General features: G+C 33.1%; 2 protein-coding genes and 1 long non-coding RNA gene across 4 annotated transcripts; 1 reads left to right on the forward strand and 2 right to left on the reverse strand.

Annotated features, from left to right (window-relative positions):
- Positions 1-8,699: 8,699 nt before the first annotated feature.
- On the reverse strand, positions 8,700-9,574 carry LOC130511925 (uncharacterized). The gene is made up of 2 exons (XR_008945435.1): positions 9,440-9,574; positions 8,700-8,985 (listed from the first exon to the last, which is right to left on the reverse strand). It is a non-coding gene; the product is annotated as an uncharacterized LOC130511925 (long non-coding RNA).
- On the forward strand, positions 8,743-10,136 carry LOC108853667 (probable E3 ubiquitin-protein ligase RHA4A). The gene is made up of 3 exons (XM_018627085.2): positions 8,743-8,967; positions 9,139-9,224; positions 9,800-10,136. Exons 1-3 carry the CDS (start codon positions 8,743-8,745, stop codon positions 10,017-10,019), a joined length of 531 nt encoding a protein of 176 aa, XP_018482587.1. The 3' UTR covers positions 10,020-10,136.
- Positions 10,137-10,691: 555 nt separating this feature from the next.
- On the reverse strand, positions 10,692-16,858 carry LOC108853663 (cellulose synthase-like protein G3). Of its 2 annotated transcripts, XM_057009818.1 has the most exons (6): positions 16,138-16,858; positions 13,371-13,520; positions 13,089-13,217; positions 12,534-12,977; positions 11,319-12,143; positions 10,692-11,061 (listed from the first exon to the last, which is right to left on the reverse strand). In XM_057009818.1, exons 1-6 carry the CDS (start codon positions 16,726-16,728, stop codon positions 11,053-11,055), a joined length of 2,148 nt encoding a protein of 715 aa, XP_056865798.1. In that variant the 5' UTR covers positions 16,729-16,858; the 3' UTR covers positions 10,692-11,052. The 2 variants fall into 2 exon arrangements, with proteins under 2 accessions (XP_056865798.1, XP_056865797.1); XM_057009817.1 differs by lacking the exon at positions 10,692-11,061 and having other exon boundaries at positions 11,082-12,143.
- Positions 16,859-17,843: the final 985 nt, after the last annotated feature.

Below are 17,843 nucleotides of genomic sequence, written 5' to 3' on the forward strand. Positions count from 1 at the left end.
GGTGGTGATTGCAGGGTCAGTAAATAATGATTTCGAGCCTTGGAAAAATTAACGACCGACCGTCGGATGGGATTGGGCCCACGGGCCGAGAGAGCGGGCGTGAGTGACTCATTAGCCGTGGACAGGTTGGGGCGTTACAGATGGATCCCGAATTGGTTTTCAAATGGTGAGGTGAAAAAAAAAGTTATTCATAGTTACATGTGAGCTTGAGCATTGAATCTGACTTTAGAGCATATATAATTGATTCATCAAATTTCTAAATTATTATTGACCTTTGCATAGCTTGTAGCAAAAGAGAGTCTATCTAGTCTTATCATTTTCTTTTCTTTTCTTTTGAACTTTAGTCTTATCTTGATGAATACATTTCCGGCATAAATTTCTGAGCATCTCAGAAAAATGATTGGAGGTCAGTTGAATTGAGTTGGTAATGCCACTGGTTTAATTTGGTGAATTATAACTCTTTGTCTCTTCTTATCTTGAACTATTGCTATGATGAATTCTTGACTAGTTATTGTATTGGCTGTGTGAAAAGTGATAAAGCGAGCACAAATTCAGTACTCAAAAAGAGAGAATTGCTCAAGTGTACGGAGCACTAAGAGTCCACAAAAAGTAAACCCTACAACAAAAAAAGGTTTAATGCTTATCTTGTGCGCATGCTTCCTTATCCTTTTGTAATACTCCTTCTGTTTTTTAAAGATGTATGTTTTGGTATTTTCACACATATTAAGAAAACACATTAACTATACATCATTTTTTGAAATTATCAAATTCCAATGCATTTTAACTAATAGTCTTTCAATAAATTCAATCAATTTTATTGAAATTTGCAATTTTTGTATAGGAAACATAAAAAATACATCTTTGTGAAACAATTTATTTTTCTAAAACATCTATCTTTAGAAAACAGAGAGAGTATGTTTCTGCATTTATTATTGGGGATAGTGACTTACACAAGGCTGTATCTTCCACTCGTGGCTGAAACTCTTTTAACTAGTTCAGAATATTTTGGCCTCATACATGTAGCACACTGAGATTGGTTCACATTTGCAGCCGTTAGTAATTAAACTACATGCTACTGAGTACTGAACATGCATCTATAAATACAGTCACACAGATGGATCGTTATGATTACTATACCTACTTCCACGAAAAAAAACGGAACTCCAGCCAATTGTTTTACATAACAATCACTTTGAAGTTTTGTCTTGCTAGTTTACAATTCGTGCAAACCATTACATCATGTTAGCCTTGAAGTCTTGACTTAGCCCATACTCATCCAGTGCCGTGCGAGCATTTAAGGAGGCCTAAGGCGAATGATAAAAAGTATTTTTTTATAAATTTTAAGATAATACTAGTTTAAAGTTTTATAACACATACTTTGTAATAAAACTATAGATAAAATCTCTTATGTAAATATTATTTTTCTTAACACAAATTTTCTTATAAACTTTAAAACAAATCAAAATCATAGAAAAAATTGTGGCATGAAAACATAAACTGAAAGAAGCTAATATATCAAAATAGCAAAGTCTTAATGATAGCACATAGGAGAGTCAAACGAACTTACATAAACCTAACTAGAAGAACACTGTAACCACTATGCCATAATGTAATTGATGTATTTTGGGGGCTCTAAAATTAATATATTTTGGGGGGGCCTGAGGCAAATGCCTTTTTGATAACACCATAAGCACGGCTCTGTACTCATCACAGAACGGGTCAATTAGGTTGTACTATCTTTATTTATTCTCCTCTTCAGCCCACCGTTTGTACTATTATATTTCACATTTACGTGCAGAAAAAGCCATGTGCAGATTTAACAACTAATCTTTTATTTGACTGTGATTAGTGTTCTTTATATATCTCAGCTTTCTTCATACTAGTAATTTAGAGTCCTCTCTGGAAATAAACATGAAACTTATTTCTCTTTGCAGTCGATTAGATACCTTTCATTCTTCAGAGATCGACCATGGCAGGGAACAATGTTCTGATAAGAGCCGCAGATGTCACTGTCCTCAACTAAAGCATCATCGGAATCTGATACCAACAAAATTCACTGAATGAAGTCTGTTTCATCAAGAGGTGGGTACGGAATTATATTGGTGTAGACTGAAAAGCTTAATAGAATCTAAGTACAATTTACTTAAAGGCTGAGATACAACTGTCTGTAAGTCATTGAGTTACTTTCTCATCTCCTGATCAAAAGTTATATCTTGTCTGGCTATAACTTATATCTCAAAGTTAAAACTGGTTATCAGTTTGATAAAAAATTAGGCCCACCTTTTCTTTTCTTTTTTGAAACAATTGGGTCCACCTAGAAACATATATTATTGTTCTATACTAACTTGATTTTTACCTGCAAACCTTTTAACATTGCTTATCTCCAACAGTTTATGGTGCGTGAAAGCTAATTTGCTGGCGCAAATGATGGCTCGAAGACACATCTGTACCAAACTCCAAGTTCTGACCTCGAAATTAAGCAACCATCAACATCACATCTTCACCTGAAAGGTAAACGTCTTACTCTAAAAACCTCGTTATTTACATGACTAACAAATTATTGATTGTCAATCAAAGTGAATATTTTGGTATTGACTTAGCCTAGCAGGTTTATATTTGTGTACAAATCTAGAGAAAGTTATCTAAAAACGTGAAAAGGCAGGATGAAATATATGTAGTACTTATGAAAAGTTGGGAAGTAATTAGATATGATCCATGTTAAGAGTAGAGACCAAAATATATTTTTTTGTAGAGACCAAAGTTTGTTGCTCCTTGTGAGGTTAAAAATAACTTCTATTATAGTGAAATAGGAGACTAGAGTGCTTTGGCTAGCAATCGTAACAAGAACACAACTGTAACCTTTAAAGCCAGTCTGTGTCTGCTCATACCAATATCTTTACAACCATTTGAAAAGTTCAAGTTTTTAATAGATATTTCGTATTTTAGAAAAGGTTTAATCTATACTATTAAAGTAGAATCCCTCATAGAATTCTACCATTAATTTTCTAAAAAATTACAATACTATGCCACTACAATATTAATAAATTATAATTAATTTCTACCTAAATCTTTTTTTGAACGATTTTTCTACCTAAATCTAAACAAACGTATTATAGCATTTGGAAAGAAATAATTACCTTATATTATATCCCCTTTTTTGTTATAACTCTAACCATAAATTGTATACTCTCAATTATGTCTTTAATGTTTCGCAGTATAAAATCAAAACATTTTTTCTGAAAAATATAAAATCAAGACGTTTTGCAATAAATATGAATATTGGTTTAAATCTTAATAAATAACCTTTTCCGAAATACTATAATAGCATTCACAATTTTAGATATTTTCAAAATATATTATGTTTTAAGTTACGAGTTTCAAACTTGGGAAACAATCAAAACTAGGGGTGGACAAAAAACCCAAACCGAACCGAACCAAACCGATCCAACCGAAGTTAAACTGATCCGAACCAAACCGTGCTCTTTATATAACCCAATTGATTTATTTTTTACTCAAACCGAATGGTTTGGTTTGGGTTTAAACCGAACCAACCGATAACCCAATATATTTTTATCTATATATATATATATATATATATATATATATATATATATATATAATTTTAATTAAAGCTTTGCTTTCCATTTTTAACTATATATAATTTTAAAAATTCCAAATATGATTCAGATAATACTATTGTATATATTCTCTAATCCTAATACCTAAACATTGTACTCAAAACAAAACCCAAAACTCATAAACATCTAAATCGTAGTCGTTTCGTTTTTCTCCGATATCCATCGTCTAAAGGTAAAACTATGTAACAACGTTATTGTTTGGTATTTTTAGTATTTATATACATTGTTTTTTGACTTTTAGTAATGGATGTTTTAGTTAACAAAATTTATATTCCCCCTATATCTTTTATAGTTCGCATATCCAAGTTGATCTTCATATAATTATATATTTATATTTTTAATTTGATTATAAAATAATTAAACATAAATACATTTTACAAATGAATATATTGTCCCATGTAGTTTTAGTATTATAAATAAAAGTATATATATATATATTAAATTACAAGAATATTTCTTAAAATATTACATCTATACTATTAAAGTAAAATACCTAATAGGATTTTGCCATTGATTTTACACTAATATTACAACCTATGCCATTGAAGAATATTCCTAAAATAAAAAAGATAAATCTTGACTATACGTGAAGTATATATATATAAAGTCTTCATTTTTGATATAGTAATTACATTAAATTGAATCAGTTAATGCACCATAAATGAAGAAAAAAAATGCTAACTCTTCCGACAATGAAGGCTATTTATCAAGTTTTTTTAATTATTATTATTTGAAATTACTGTAGCAACACCTATAACATATTAGAATTAGTTAGATTTTGATCCGCGCTTTAAAAACGATGGATATTATACATTGTAAAATCTAACAAAAATTTATCAAATTCTTTGTTAAGGATGATAAAATTGTAGATCTACTTTATTTAAATCCGTCTCATTTTTTACGTACACATTTACATCTCGATCTTTTGAACGTTCTCAATAATTTTATCTATTTAAACTCATGTAATTGTATTGGTAATCTATTTAGACCGGTTTGGATTTATTTTGAGTGACTAAAATATTTAACTTTTACAAAAATATAGTTGTATTTTATTTATCTTAAAAATGCTTATTCATTTCTAAAAATTTAAAACATTGTTTAGATTTATTATTTGAGATAATTAATCAATGTCAAACTAAAAAAAAATTGATCAGTGCGTCCGCACGGATGTTCTATTTAGTTTATATATTATAACATGATTTAATATATATTTTTTTTAACAGGTGTTTAAACAATGGGTTTAACAATTTTCACCATCATTTATAAATTAATCAAAAGAAACATAGTTTCCAAAAAATACAATGAGTATCTTATTAAAATAAAAGATTGTGATTTTTTTTTTGAATTTTATGGATTATATACGGTCTAGAATGTAATTTATATTAAAGTTATTTTTCAATTTCAAACACTTAATATATTTAAAACACTGAATATATTTTTCAGTTTCAGACACTGAATATATTTTTCAATTTCAAACACTAAATAAATTTAAGATCAGTTGTTAAATATTCACAACTATGTTTGTAGTTACAAGAAAATAAAATTTATATGAACTTAAATGTTTAAACTAAAAGTATCATTTATAGCACAACTCAATATTCTCAATATAGAAATTTTTAATCTATTGACTAAAAGCAAAAACAACAAAAATAAATTATTTACATAAATTTATGCAAAATATTATAAATTCTATACTTTATGATAAAAATTTACAAAATTATAATTTTTGTAAAATTTAATCAATAAATGAATAATTCCGCGCTTTGAAAGCGCGGGTCAAAATCTAGTAAAGTAATTTATAATCCCTTAACTTATCTATTTAGAATCTAAGTTAGTGATATCTTTTTCAGAATTCCCACTATGTGCGAGGGAGGTCACCCCTCAGGATCCACTACTACCAATATTACAAAAATATGTATAGTTTAGTCCATGTAAGCTAGTGAGATTAAATATATTCTTATGATTATATCCATAGTAAGCTTATCTTAGTCTCTGTTTGCGTAGATATGCTTTTAGCTAATTTGATAAAACATGTGAACAATATAGGCAATATAAATTTTCTGAAAAAAAAGAAAATGTAAAGGCAAAATAAATGCCCTAATAAAATATGAAAGTGAGAAAAGCGTCAAGTGGTGTCTATAAACAAACGTGAAAAAAAGACGTCTATCACTAAAGAAAAAGGGGGAAAAGCGATCAAAGTGGGTCACAAATCAAATCCTAAATCAAGATATATTATCTGGGTCCTAGGCACAATCATCTTGGTGAGTTTATGTGTCAGTCATTAAAGGATATCAAAACTAACTTTTTCTGACTTTTGCGGGTAGTAAAAATAATTGTTCCAAAAGCATAATCACATTATTATCTGTTTTCCATGAAGTTAACATATATTTACTGTTGATGAGTTTGAGCTCAGTAGTTCACCAGGAAATCTTGTTCTTTTGGTTGAAATGTGAAAAATTTACAGGATAGTCTTGCAAGACATTAGCGTCTTTCCTGCGGGCCGGCCCATAAAGGATTTGTGCATTTGGGAAACCGCAGTACGCGCGGGCGTGACCGCCGTGACCCGCGTGAAAAAGAATCCGCTGCGATATGGAACATGATGGGAGGGACAGACCAACCTGTTTGACATTCCTAGTTGTGGACTTGTTTCCATCTTTTTAAGGGAAAAATAAATAAGTGAAAACTCTTAGATTTGGGTAGAGAATCGTGTTCTTATCCAAGCGAAGAGACTTCATTTAAGTAATCACCACTTTCCGAAAGTAAAAGAGAAAGAATAAAAGAAATGAATGCTTATAAAAAATGTACATAGTAACAAAGAGGTATTGCTGTGGTTTTAGTCTTTTGGTCAAGTTGCTGATCGATTTTCACTGATTGCATAGAACTGGTCACTACAAACTCTCGAGTTTGGTATAGAAAACCTATGATTGATACTTAACAAGTGTCAGATAATCTAATAACCATAATGAGTCAGCAAAGGAAATGATGGGTTATAGTTATATAGGTCCCATGTTAGTGAGGATACAGACACTTAAATCTAATCCTTGAGCATTATAAAGTTTCTGTTCATCTTGTTTAGTGGAACCATAATGAATATATACCCTTGTATTTTATTTAACCCAAAAGGCTCTTTCTTTCCACCACTTCCACTTCCTGGTGATGCGCATAGACATGTATTCACATCACATGTGATATGTGTAGGGATGTTGTATTGGGTTACCCAGCCCAACCCAACCCTATAAAATATAAACCCAACCCTATTCTAACCCAACCCAACATTAATCCTAATAGTCTATGCATGAAGGGGTTGGGTTAGGGTTACCCATTTTATAAAATCTTTTAAAACAAAAGCAAATAATATTAACATGATTAACACTGTTTAGTTATTTTGAAAATTTTGACGGAAAATGAGATTTTGCAAATTCAACAAAAAACAAAATTTTGTGTTTTTGGCAGAAAACCTTAATTTTTTTATTTGAACAGAAAAATTCAATTTCCAAGTTTTGGTGGAAAATTTTATTTTTCTGGTTTTGGCGGGAAAACTCATTATTGTGGTATTGGCGAGAAAACTCAATTTCTCGGTTTTGGCAGAAAACAAAAATTTCTAAATTTTGACGGAAAAATTCGATTCCCCAGTTTTAGCGTAAAACTCGATTTCCCGGTTTTGGTTGGAAAACTCGATTTTCCGGTTTTGGCGGGAAACCTCGATTTCTCGGGAAAACTCGATTTCTTAGTTTTCTAGGAAAAAACCAATTTCTCGTTTTTCTCGGAAAACCGATCGGTTTTCTCGGGAAACTCGATTTCTCGGTTTTCTCGGGAAAACTTGATTTCTCGGTTTTGGCAAAAACCCCCGACTTCTCGGTTTTAGCGGGAAACCCCAATTTCTTGGTTTTCTCGGGAAAACTAGATTTCTCGGTTTTCTTGGGAAAACCCGATTTCTCGGTTTTCTCGAAAAAACCCGATTTCTCGGTTTTGGCGGGAAACCCCCGATTTCTCATTTTTCTCGGGAAAACCGATTTTTCGGTTTTCTCTGAAAACAAGATTTCTCGGTTTTCTTGAAAAACCCTGATTTCTCGGGAAAACTCGATTTCTCGGTTTCAGCGGGATAACTCGTTTTCTTGGTTTTGGCGGGAAACCCTAATTTCTTGGTTTTGGCGGGAAACCCCGGTTTCTCGTTTTTGGCGGAAAAACTCAATTTCTCGATTTCTTGGTTTTGACGGAAAAATTCGATTTCCCAATTTTGGCTTGAAACTCGATTTTTCGGGTTTTTCGTTTTGGTGGGAAAACTTAATTATTCGATTTTGGCGGGAAAAACCAGTTTTACGGTTTATGCGGAAAAACTCTATTTTGTGGTTTTTGGTGGGAAAACTCGATTTTGTGGTTTTTCGGAAAAACTTGATTTTTCCGATTTTGGCGAAAAAACCGATTTGGCAAAATATTTTTTTTGTGATTTTGACGGAAAAAAATCATTTCTGAAATTTTATAGAAACTTTTTTAGTAATTTTAACGAAAAATCAAAAAAAAAAAAATTGATGGTTTGACCTACACCAAAACATTGTTCTATAACAAAAAATATCTAATAGGGTTAACCCTGTGAAAACCCTTTATTTCTTTGGCCCAGCTCTAAAGTGGCCCTAAACATTTTATGAATAACACATTTGGATTAGGGTTCTTAAATTATTGAATGGGTTGGGTCAGCCCTAAATCTCACAGCCCTATATAACATCCCTAGATATGTGTACAGTTTAGTTTCTTAAATCATCATAACTCACCCCTGTTTTTGAATATGTATGTTGAATTGAAATTTGTAATCTATATAAGCTATAACTAAAAAGGTTGCTATTTGATATAAAACATGCATTACAATAGTGTACATCTTACTAGAAAAAAGAATTAAATACTTTTTGTCAGCATAGAATCCCAGTCCATAAACAGTATGGTTACACAGTTACCTGCTTTTGGGTAGATACACACACACACACACACATACACATGATATCTATATATATACCAGACCTCCTCTGTGCCTCCTTAGCTTCCATCAAAACTCTCATTTCTCATTTGTTTTTTTTCTTCTGTTGAGTTTAATTTCTAGAAACTAAAAGTTATGATTGATCCTCAATCTCCAATCTCACCTCACCTATACCCACAAGCAATTCAACTCAAACTTTATCAAGCCTTCATCTTCTCCATTCCCATCTTATTCTCCATCATTCTCTTCCTCTTGTTCTATCTTTTTTACCTTAAGAGAAGAGCCTCTTCTCTATCCTCACCTTCTCCAATGACTCTTCCTGTTTCCTCGCCCCACCAGACTTCTCCTCATCTCCCCTCGGTAAGTGTTACAATGTCTCTACAGAATTACTGAAATATTTACATCGAGAAATAATAGAGCTATGGTCTTGTTGATGTGAGGTTGCTAAAGATTATTTATGTGCTAATAATATGATATCATATAAAGTTAAATGAAGAACAGTGCTGAGATTGATTGTGTTTTGTATTGCAGGTGTGTTTGTTAGATGTGAAAGTAGAGCTCAAAGAAAAGCTTCATTTGGTTTTGTTTAATGAAGAACTAGGAACAAGAGATTCTCTGTAAGTTACTCATCTTTCATACAAATATTGATGAAATTTCTGCAGAGAGTTACTCAAGAAAAAGAGTTGCTCTTTTTTTGATAAACTTATCCCCACATAAGTAAAAAACCATTTTATTCAAAATTTTACTTTTAAAAGTAAACACCTTTAAGATGTCTCATCGTCATGATATTCAGAACGAATATTATCAAATATTTTGGCAAATTTACTCTTACCATTTGTGAATTTTTATGAGCATGACCTCTACTTGTCAAAATTCTTCTAGATAAATCTGTTAATAGTGTTGTTAAAGAGATGTCTACGAATGATCCTCTTGAAAGTTGAAATATACGAGTTTAGATGCTCTTTGCTCATAAGTGTTTTTAGGCCGTTGCTTAGAGCTAAGGAATATTAAAAGTAAAGACGGAAAGTTTAAATTCTAGATAAGACCAAAAAATTAAGATTTATATACCTTCATTAATACTTTTGTCCTCAAGTGTGAATATATTTATCTTTTTCAAGTCCTTGTGTTTAATATTATCATTGTTTGTTTTGGTGGATGGAAAGTTTGATTGGTTTAATGAAAACTGGTGCAGATGTTGCGTATGTTTGGGCGAATTCGAGTTGAAGGAAGAGTTGGTGGAAATGCCTTCATGCAAACACATATTTCATCGCGATTGCATTCACCTTTGGCTTTATTCTCACACCACTTGCCCTCTCTGTCGCTCCCCTGTCTTTATCTCTTCGACCAAAACCTCTATCGACGACGACGAGAATGACCATCTAGATTCTCCTCAAACCACTTTACATGTTTGACTCAACCCGAAAGAAATAAGCACGATACAAGTTTTGTTAGTCAATAGATCCATACAAAAATGTAAATCTTAATTTTGCTTGTTTAAGAGATCAACATATATACCATCACATTACATATTGGTTGCATATAGATTCTACTTGAGGCAGATGTATTATTGTTGTAAATGATGAACCCTAACGGGTGAATTTACTTGACGAAGAAGTAACTTAACACAATAAGAACCAGCGTGAGGATCGCAGCCAAGTAACAAACACGAAAAAAAAAAAAAACACGTTTTGGTAATCTTGCGTCATCTTTCCTCAACATCATAGCCTCATAGATTGGCAAGCAGTTCACTACCTCGAAACTCGCCAGCATCAGCTCAAGAACGTGCACTTCTCCCCAAGCGAATAAGACCATAAACGCCCCAGACAAAAGCAAAGAGATTCACTATATTGCCACAGAGGTAAGGAGTAAGAACAGCATGGACGAAGAAGGCCCAAAATCAGTTAAAGCAGTTCGGAATCGTATCTCATCACTGAGACTACATGGGAGTCGACGATATGGAGAAACAATGCAAACTTGGTTTATGGCCAGAGAGTAGGCAAGTTTGATGTATTTAAATGTCAAAAACTTAAAGAACAAATAGCACACATGCTGTAAACAAATTTTTTGATATGAATAAATTTAGCATTCTTTCAAAAAAAAAAAAAAAAAGGCCCAAAATCGAAGATCTCTTGCTCGTATCGATTCTTCTGCTCGTTATCGTCGTTGGCTTTACTGGTGACGTTGAAATGGGATGTAAATAGGTTTAAGGTTTTGAGAGTGAACTCTATTATTCCAAAGAAGAATGACGAGAGTCCTCTTATCATCCACATTCTTTTGAGAGTGGGATACTTTGCTGGTGAGGTTGAATACATGTTTAGATAGAAAGGTTTAGAATTTTAAGAGTGAACTCTATGAAGCCAAAGATGAACGGGGAGACTCCTCTAATCAAACCCATCCTTTGATCATTCCACCAGCCACCACAAGTTCATCCTTCTAATGCGAAGTCTAATATATCTTTGCACATATGCACCGAGGAACAAAAAAATATAAAACTAATTAATACGTTTGATTTTAGATCTTCCAAAATGTATTTTCTACGATCATTGAGAGAGAAATTTTATCACATCATTATTTCATGCTTCTAGTTTACCTCATCCCAAACATAACGTTATTGTAAAGGTAAGCACATAATGCTAATCAAGAAGTTACTTGAGGAAGAAGTAACCTAACACAATCAGAGCAAATGTGAGGATCCCAGCTGATAAACTTACCCTTTTTGGTAATTTTCCGGCATCTTTTCTCAACATCATAGCTTCATAAACCGGCAAGCAGTTCACCGCCGCAAAACTCGCCAACATCAACTCAAGAACAAGTCTTTCTCCCCATATGAAAATGCCACAAATCCCCCAAACAAAGGCAAAGAGGTTTAAGACTGCGGTCGCAGTCAAGGGCAAGAACATGGACGACGAGGGCCCAAAATCAAAGATCTCTTTCTCATATCTCTTGCTCTGTTCATCATCTTCATTGGCTTTGCTGGTGAGGTTGAATCCATGAGTGGAGAGATTTAGGGTTTTAAGAGTGAACTCTATGAAGCCGAAGAAAAATGAAGTGAATCCTCTTATCATCCACATTCTTTGATCGTTCCACCATCCGCGATAAGTACCTCCTTCTAATACGAAGTCTATTAGATCTTGCGCATAAGCACCAAAGAACAAAAAGATGCAGAGCCAAAACCATGGATCTGATGGCTTGGGAAAGACGCTAACCCCATATAGGATGGCAAGTTGAGGCAATAATCCATATACGATGAGAGGTATTGCCCAGAACGCCCAATATGCATATTGACAATAGCTCACACCCATTAATAACCCCATTGATTTGACTCCATAGGTAAGGGGACTATATCTTGAGATGGAAACTTCAAGAAGCCCTATAGCCCATCTTTTTTGTTGGCTTACTACATCAATTAGACTTTTAGGGACATCGCCGCAAAATGCTGGTCTTTTGGGACTGCAAAAGACTGATCTCCATCCTTCACAGTGGAGCCTATACCCAGTATAGTAGTCTTCTACTAAAGATCCATATCTAAATCCCATCTGCATTGTTTTAAATGATAAGTTGATGTTAAGTAGTATAACAAACTAGAAAATAAAGTTATTACAAATGTCAAGAGACAACTAATATTGTCTTCAAAGACATACAGTATATCTTAGGCAATCTATTATGAAAGAGGATAATATCTATGTTCCCTATGAATGAAGCAGTATACTAACTACATTTATTTAAGATAGTTCTCATAACTAGTGCATATATACGTTAAACAATCAGAAGAAGAAAAATATTTCCAATCAGTTAACTTAATTAGAAAAAAACAGTTAACAGTTAATGACTATTTATACGTTTATAATAAATAAAATGTTTCAAAAAAAAAAAAATAGAAAACAAGACTGCGTAACTCTAATATGTGAGGGTTGATTTTCTCTTACCTTGGACCCCCAATTAGTGTTGTGCTCGTAGTTGCATCCTGCTACATTATGTGCCAATTCCAAAACATCTTTCGCCTCGATGGATTTATCCGCAATCCGATTAGGGTTATGTTCATCTATCTCAGCCAAAATCATATTAGATGGAGGCCCATAGAAAACCCGTCGGTTGAAGAAACAGCCAGTTCCCACGTAATTCGGTCCCATAATCCCATCAAACCCAATCATATTGATGTCGAAGAGACGTTTGTACTCGCATGCATAGATATCATTCTTGCTTACTCCTTGAAACTTTTGAGGAAACTGCACGTAACCTAAACCGGATTTGATTTTAGGGTCAGTTAGATAGCACAAGGCACGAACCGGGGTTGTAGGATCGTTCGAGTACATGTCACAGTCTAGTGTTAGAATGACCGGTGAATTTGTAATCACCCCAGACACTCGTAGCTACAACGAAAAGAAAACATTAACTTAACTACAAGTCTACAACTAGACCAAAATGCTAGATATTTAAACCAAATTAAAAACCAGTTAAAAGGTAGGGTCTATAGGTGATACCAAGGTGTTAAGAGCACCGGCTTTGAAATGATGTGGTGAAACTTTACTCTTCTCCCGTGATACATAGATTAGGTTTGGCACTATATACTTTCCTGTATGGCCCATGCCTGTCTCGCTATTTTGCAACACCTGCTCTCAGATTAATTAAGTTAAGATTTGCCACCTAAATTATGTGTTGTTTGAAAGAATTGCTCTATGAAAAATAACATAGAGCAGACTATTATTCAAATGTATAGTAGTGAGCGTAATTTTTATAAACCTTTTTATATATAAATAAAATACCTGAATAATAGTGGGGTGTTCTTGACGAGTGAATTTGTGGGTCCACAAATCAAATACTCCACGAAAGTGATCGCATGTGATATACTCAGTCTCAACCTTACCACTATCAACCACATGTTCTACTCTGCTCTTCATATCTTCGTACAGCATCTGCTCCACCACACGATCGATGATTACAAATACATGTTTGTTAGTATACGATAATTCCATATATACATGTTTGTTAGTATATAATTCTTTATTTTTGTGCAATGTTAGTATATAACTTAGTATTTTTGTCTCATTGTCTCTTATGATTTTCTCAATCAATATTTATTTATTGTGAAAAATAATTAGAGTTGTATAATATACTGTCCTTTTATGTTAGAGATACGTATCATCGGTTGATAATACTTACATATATGTAGAAGGACTCCTATATTTTAAAAGAAAGTATTAGCAAGTCCTATCGTTTTGAAGAAAGTAATTAGGTTACAAGTGCGAGTCTTAATCTTATCGTTTAAGAGAAATCATCATTTTCAAAAAGTATAGGAGAAATTATCAATTTTGTTTGGCAAAAAATGAAATCATCAATGTTAAAAACAATTAATAAATGAATAAAGGTGATGCCATAGTTACCCAAAATCTTGGGAACATAAACATTATCGTCGAGTAGATACGATAAGGACTCATAAGAGCATCTCCATTGAAAACTTTTAACAGAGGTTCACATTTTTTTCAAGAAAAAAAAGAAATGAAAAATTTAATAATTAAAAATTAAAAAGATGAATCCCAAAAGGGATTCACCAATGGAGATGCTCTAAGGTTGTGAAGGATTTGACCCTTCAGCACAAGTTGCACAACAATGACTCTCCTTTGTTTTAAAATACAGTCAACTTTGTTTTGTCTGTTCCCACTTATTGTATTTTTGCTTGTCTTTACAAGATTTATTACGTTCTGATCTTTTCTTTTTTGTTAAAACTTAAAAGGCATGTTATGCTTATTCCATAACTCAAAGTAATTAAAATTAAAAAGTATTTGTAAATTTTAACGAAAGAACTAGATTATGACCCGCACGCCTGTGCGGATGATTTTTAAACGATTATATTAATCATAATTTTGTTACATCCTTGATTGTATATAATTTTACAACTAACGAATACAGACCCATTGTGTATAATATGATTTTATAGTTTATATACATCAATTTTATGAATTGTTTTATAATAGCTTAACGTATTTGGTTAGTTGTGGTTATCATTTTAGATTTGTCATTTTAAAAAGACTTACGTTGGATTTGTTGTATAAAAAATGAATAATTCCATGTACAGCTTGTTCATTATAAATAGGTATGTAATATGTTGATTTTAATGGAAATTGGAATTTATAAAAAATGATATCATATTAGGAAATGTTATAGCTTAGAAATAGGAGGTTTTATGTAAAGATTGATATCATAATATTAGTTGGTGTGATTGATTAAATATATGAGCTGTTATGGAATCTTAGTAATACGGTTGAGTCTATCAGCATGTTAATCTAACTATTTGGGTGGTTTAGCAATGTTTTAAAACGATGGTGTTTAAAGCTAGTGTCGTTATATTGTAAATATTAGAAAAAAGCTAGTGTTAAAAAAATTGATAAACCCATAAACTTAATATTGATTAGATTGTGCTTAAGAAATCGTGATCAATCTTTTGGTTTGGTTTGTAATAGGTTAGCCAATAGCCAAAAATTATTTGTCATATGTTTAATGGAGTATTGAGTTATAATAATATAAGGTATGTTCTGGTTGGTCATTATTGGTTTCGAATAAAAAAGGTACGTGATGGTCTGATTTAATTAATTGGATTGTATGCTGTATCGGAAATGAATGGGTTAAGGAAAGTTTAAAATTACTATATTTAGATCAGTGACATATAATTGTAATTATTAAGGAAAATTCATGGTGAAATTTTATTTGTACTTTAGTTTTAATAGTTTAGATACTAAATGAAAACACTACCTAAATTACTTAACTAAGGGTCTGACTGGTGTAACTGCAGCGGTTGCGGTTGCGGTTGCGGGAGTTTGCTGGTGTGGGTGGTTGCAGTTTTAAGCGTTTTCTAGAGATTTGTACGACTGGTACAGCTGTTAGAAATTGTTGCGTTTGCAGGACTCTTATGACTGGTAAACTACCAAACGTAACATCTGTTAAATAATAATTTAACAATATTTACATTTTATGTAATTATAAAAATATTAAAAATCATAAAATATGATAAATATAAAATTTATATTTATAAAATCATATTATTCAATTTTAAAAATTTATAGAAAACATTTTAGTTTTGAATTTTTATAATATAAATTAAAATATAATATGAATACATTTTACAATTTCTATTATTTCAATTGAAATTTTTTATTAGATATTTTTAGTATTATTTTTATTTATTCTGTTTTTAAAGAAAAAAAATTTACCTTCCCGCAACCGCCCGCAACCGCAAACGTTAGCTGGAACCAGTTTTTAATTTTAAGAGGTTCGGAGCGGTTTGAAGCGATTTGTAGCGTTTTCTATGATTGTTTCGAAACGCCAACAACCGCTATGAACCGCAAAAGCTGCGTTTGCGGGTGGTAGCGGGAAAACCAGTCAGCACCTAAGTGTAACAGTCATCGCAACGTAATACGTACGTCTATGCACTTCTCGAAATAGAAATAAAAATAAAAAATATTCTAGTATGTGATTTTGATATAATACATACCTTAAGTTCATCTTAATATTACCAGCTTAAGATATAATACATACCTTAAGATTATCAGCTTCGTCGTCCCAAGTATGTGATTTTGATGAAAAATACACTTCAGGAGATCGATCTTGAATATTGTTATTCTTGCAATATGGCAGCCAATGCTTAGAGAACTTGGCAGCTTCCATCAAAGCAAACAAGGTCAAAGATGATCCTCCATCGTCCGATACATAGACTGAGACCTTGTCGGACGGATAATCGAAGGCCATCGCAGATAAAGCAGTGTTGACCACCATCATGGGAGGCTCCTTGTACGGATCAGCCGTGCATATAAACACATCCAACTTCGGAAACTCCTCTTTCGGTTTAGCTGCGTATATCTCAGGGTACTCGGACCGATGAACCGGGTTAAACCGGAGGAAAGCTGAGGTGGCCCACATGAAAGCGAGAATGACATCGGAGAGTAGAAGTAGAGATGTTATTAGGGTTGTGTCTGCTGTGAGAAGTGAGTTAACGTGATGGTACATAAGGGCTAAGATGCCACACGTGTGAATTACGGCGTATATTCTGTATGGAACGGTGCGCCGGCACGGATGACACGTGTGGAGGGTTGTGTCGCCGACTGAATGTTTTCTATTATGAGCCTCCATCGTTTAAATTTCTCTCTCTTTTTTTTTTTCGTTATAGACCCAAATAGTTCTGAAGAAGATTGATAAGTAAAACAAGGGTCACTCACCACTAATATATTATTTATAGGCGAATTTCTTTGGAGAAGGAGCAAGTGTTTTTTTTTTTTGATAACGGAGCAAGTGTTTTACACCACACTTTTAAAGATTTTAATATATATAATATGTATGCAAATTAAGTTCAGAATAAGTATTGTACGTAGAAACAGGATTGTACGTAGGGCGATGTGGAATATAGCAGAGATACCAGTTGTGATGGCGAAATGGTCCCCTTTGACTGAAGACATTGAGCAAGAAACACACTCGATACCACTGTGGGTGCATCTCAAAAATGTGCCAATGGATATGTTTTCTTGGAAGGGATTAAGCTTCATAACAAGTTCAGTTGGGGTGCCAGAGAGACTACATCCAGAAACTGAGCAGTGTGTGAATCTGAAGATTGCAAAGGTTTTTGTGAAGGCTGATTTGTCAAAGGAGTTACCAAAAACAATGAATTTCACCTCTCAAGGGAAGAAAACACTAGTGGAGTACACTTACCCATGGCTTCCGCCAAAGTGTACTCATTGTGGCAAATGGGGGCATCTGGTGCATGCTTGTAGAAGGAGAAACGAAGAGAAGGAAGTAGTATTGGAGACTAAGAGTGGAGAAGTAGTTCGAAGTGTAGAAGAGGGAGGTTCTAAGGAAAAAATTAAAGAAGTGGAGACTGGGTCAGTAGATACAACAGAGAATAAGAAGGAAGATATTATGGATATTCTAGAGAAATCGGTGGGGAGTAATAAGAGTGCTAAGAATACAATAAAAGAAGCAGGAGAGGAAATCTGGAGGGAAGTTTCACCGGGGAAGGTCAGTCGTACACCTCAGACAAATAAGAAGCTTGAATCTGGTCAAGTTTCAATTCTGTCTAACTCAAGATTCTCAGTCTTGAGCCAAGATGAGGAAGAAGGGGAAATTATGAAAAATAAAGAAGAAGTGGTAGAAGTTAATAAAGAGGAAAAAAGAGGAAATGAATTGGAAAAGGAGGATGATAATGAAGATTTGGAGAAGGAGACAACAATTGTAGATGATGAAGATGGGATCAC

The sequence above is a fragment of the Raphanus sativus genome, chromosome 4, assembly GCF_000801105.2.
Source record: "Raphanus sativus cultivar WK10039 chromosome 4, ASM80110v3, whole genome shotgun sequence".
Taxonomy (NCBI): Eukaryota; Viridiplantae; Streptophyta; class Magnoliopsida; order Brassicales; family Brassicaceae; genus Raphanus; species Raphanus sativus.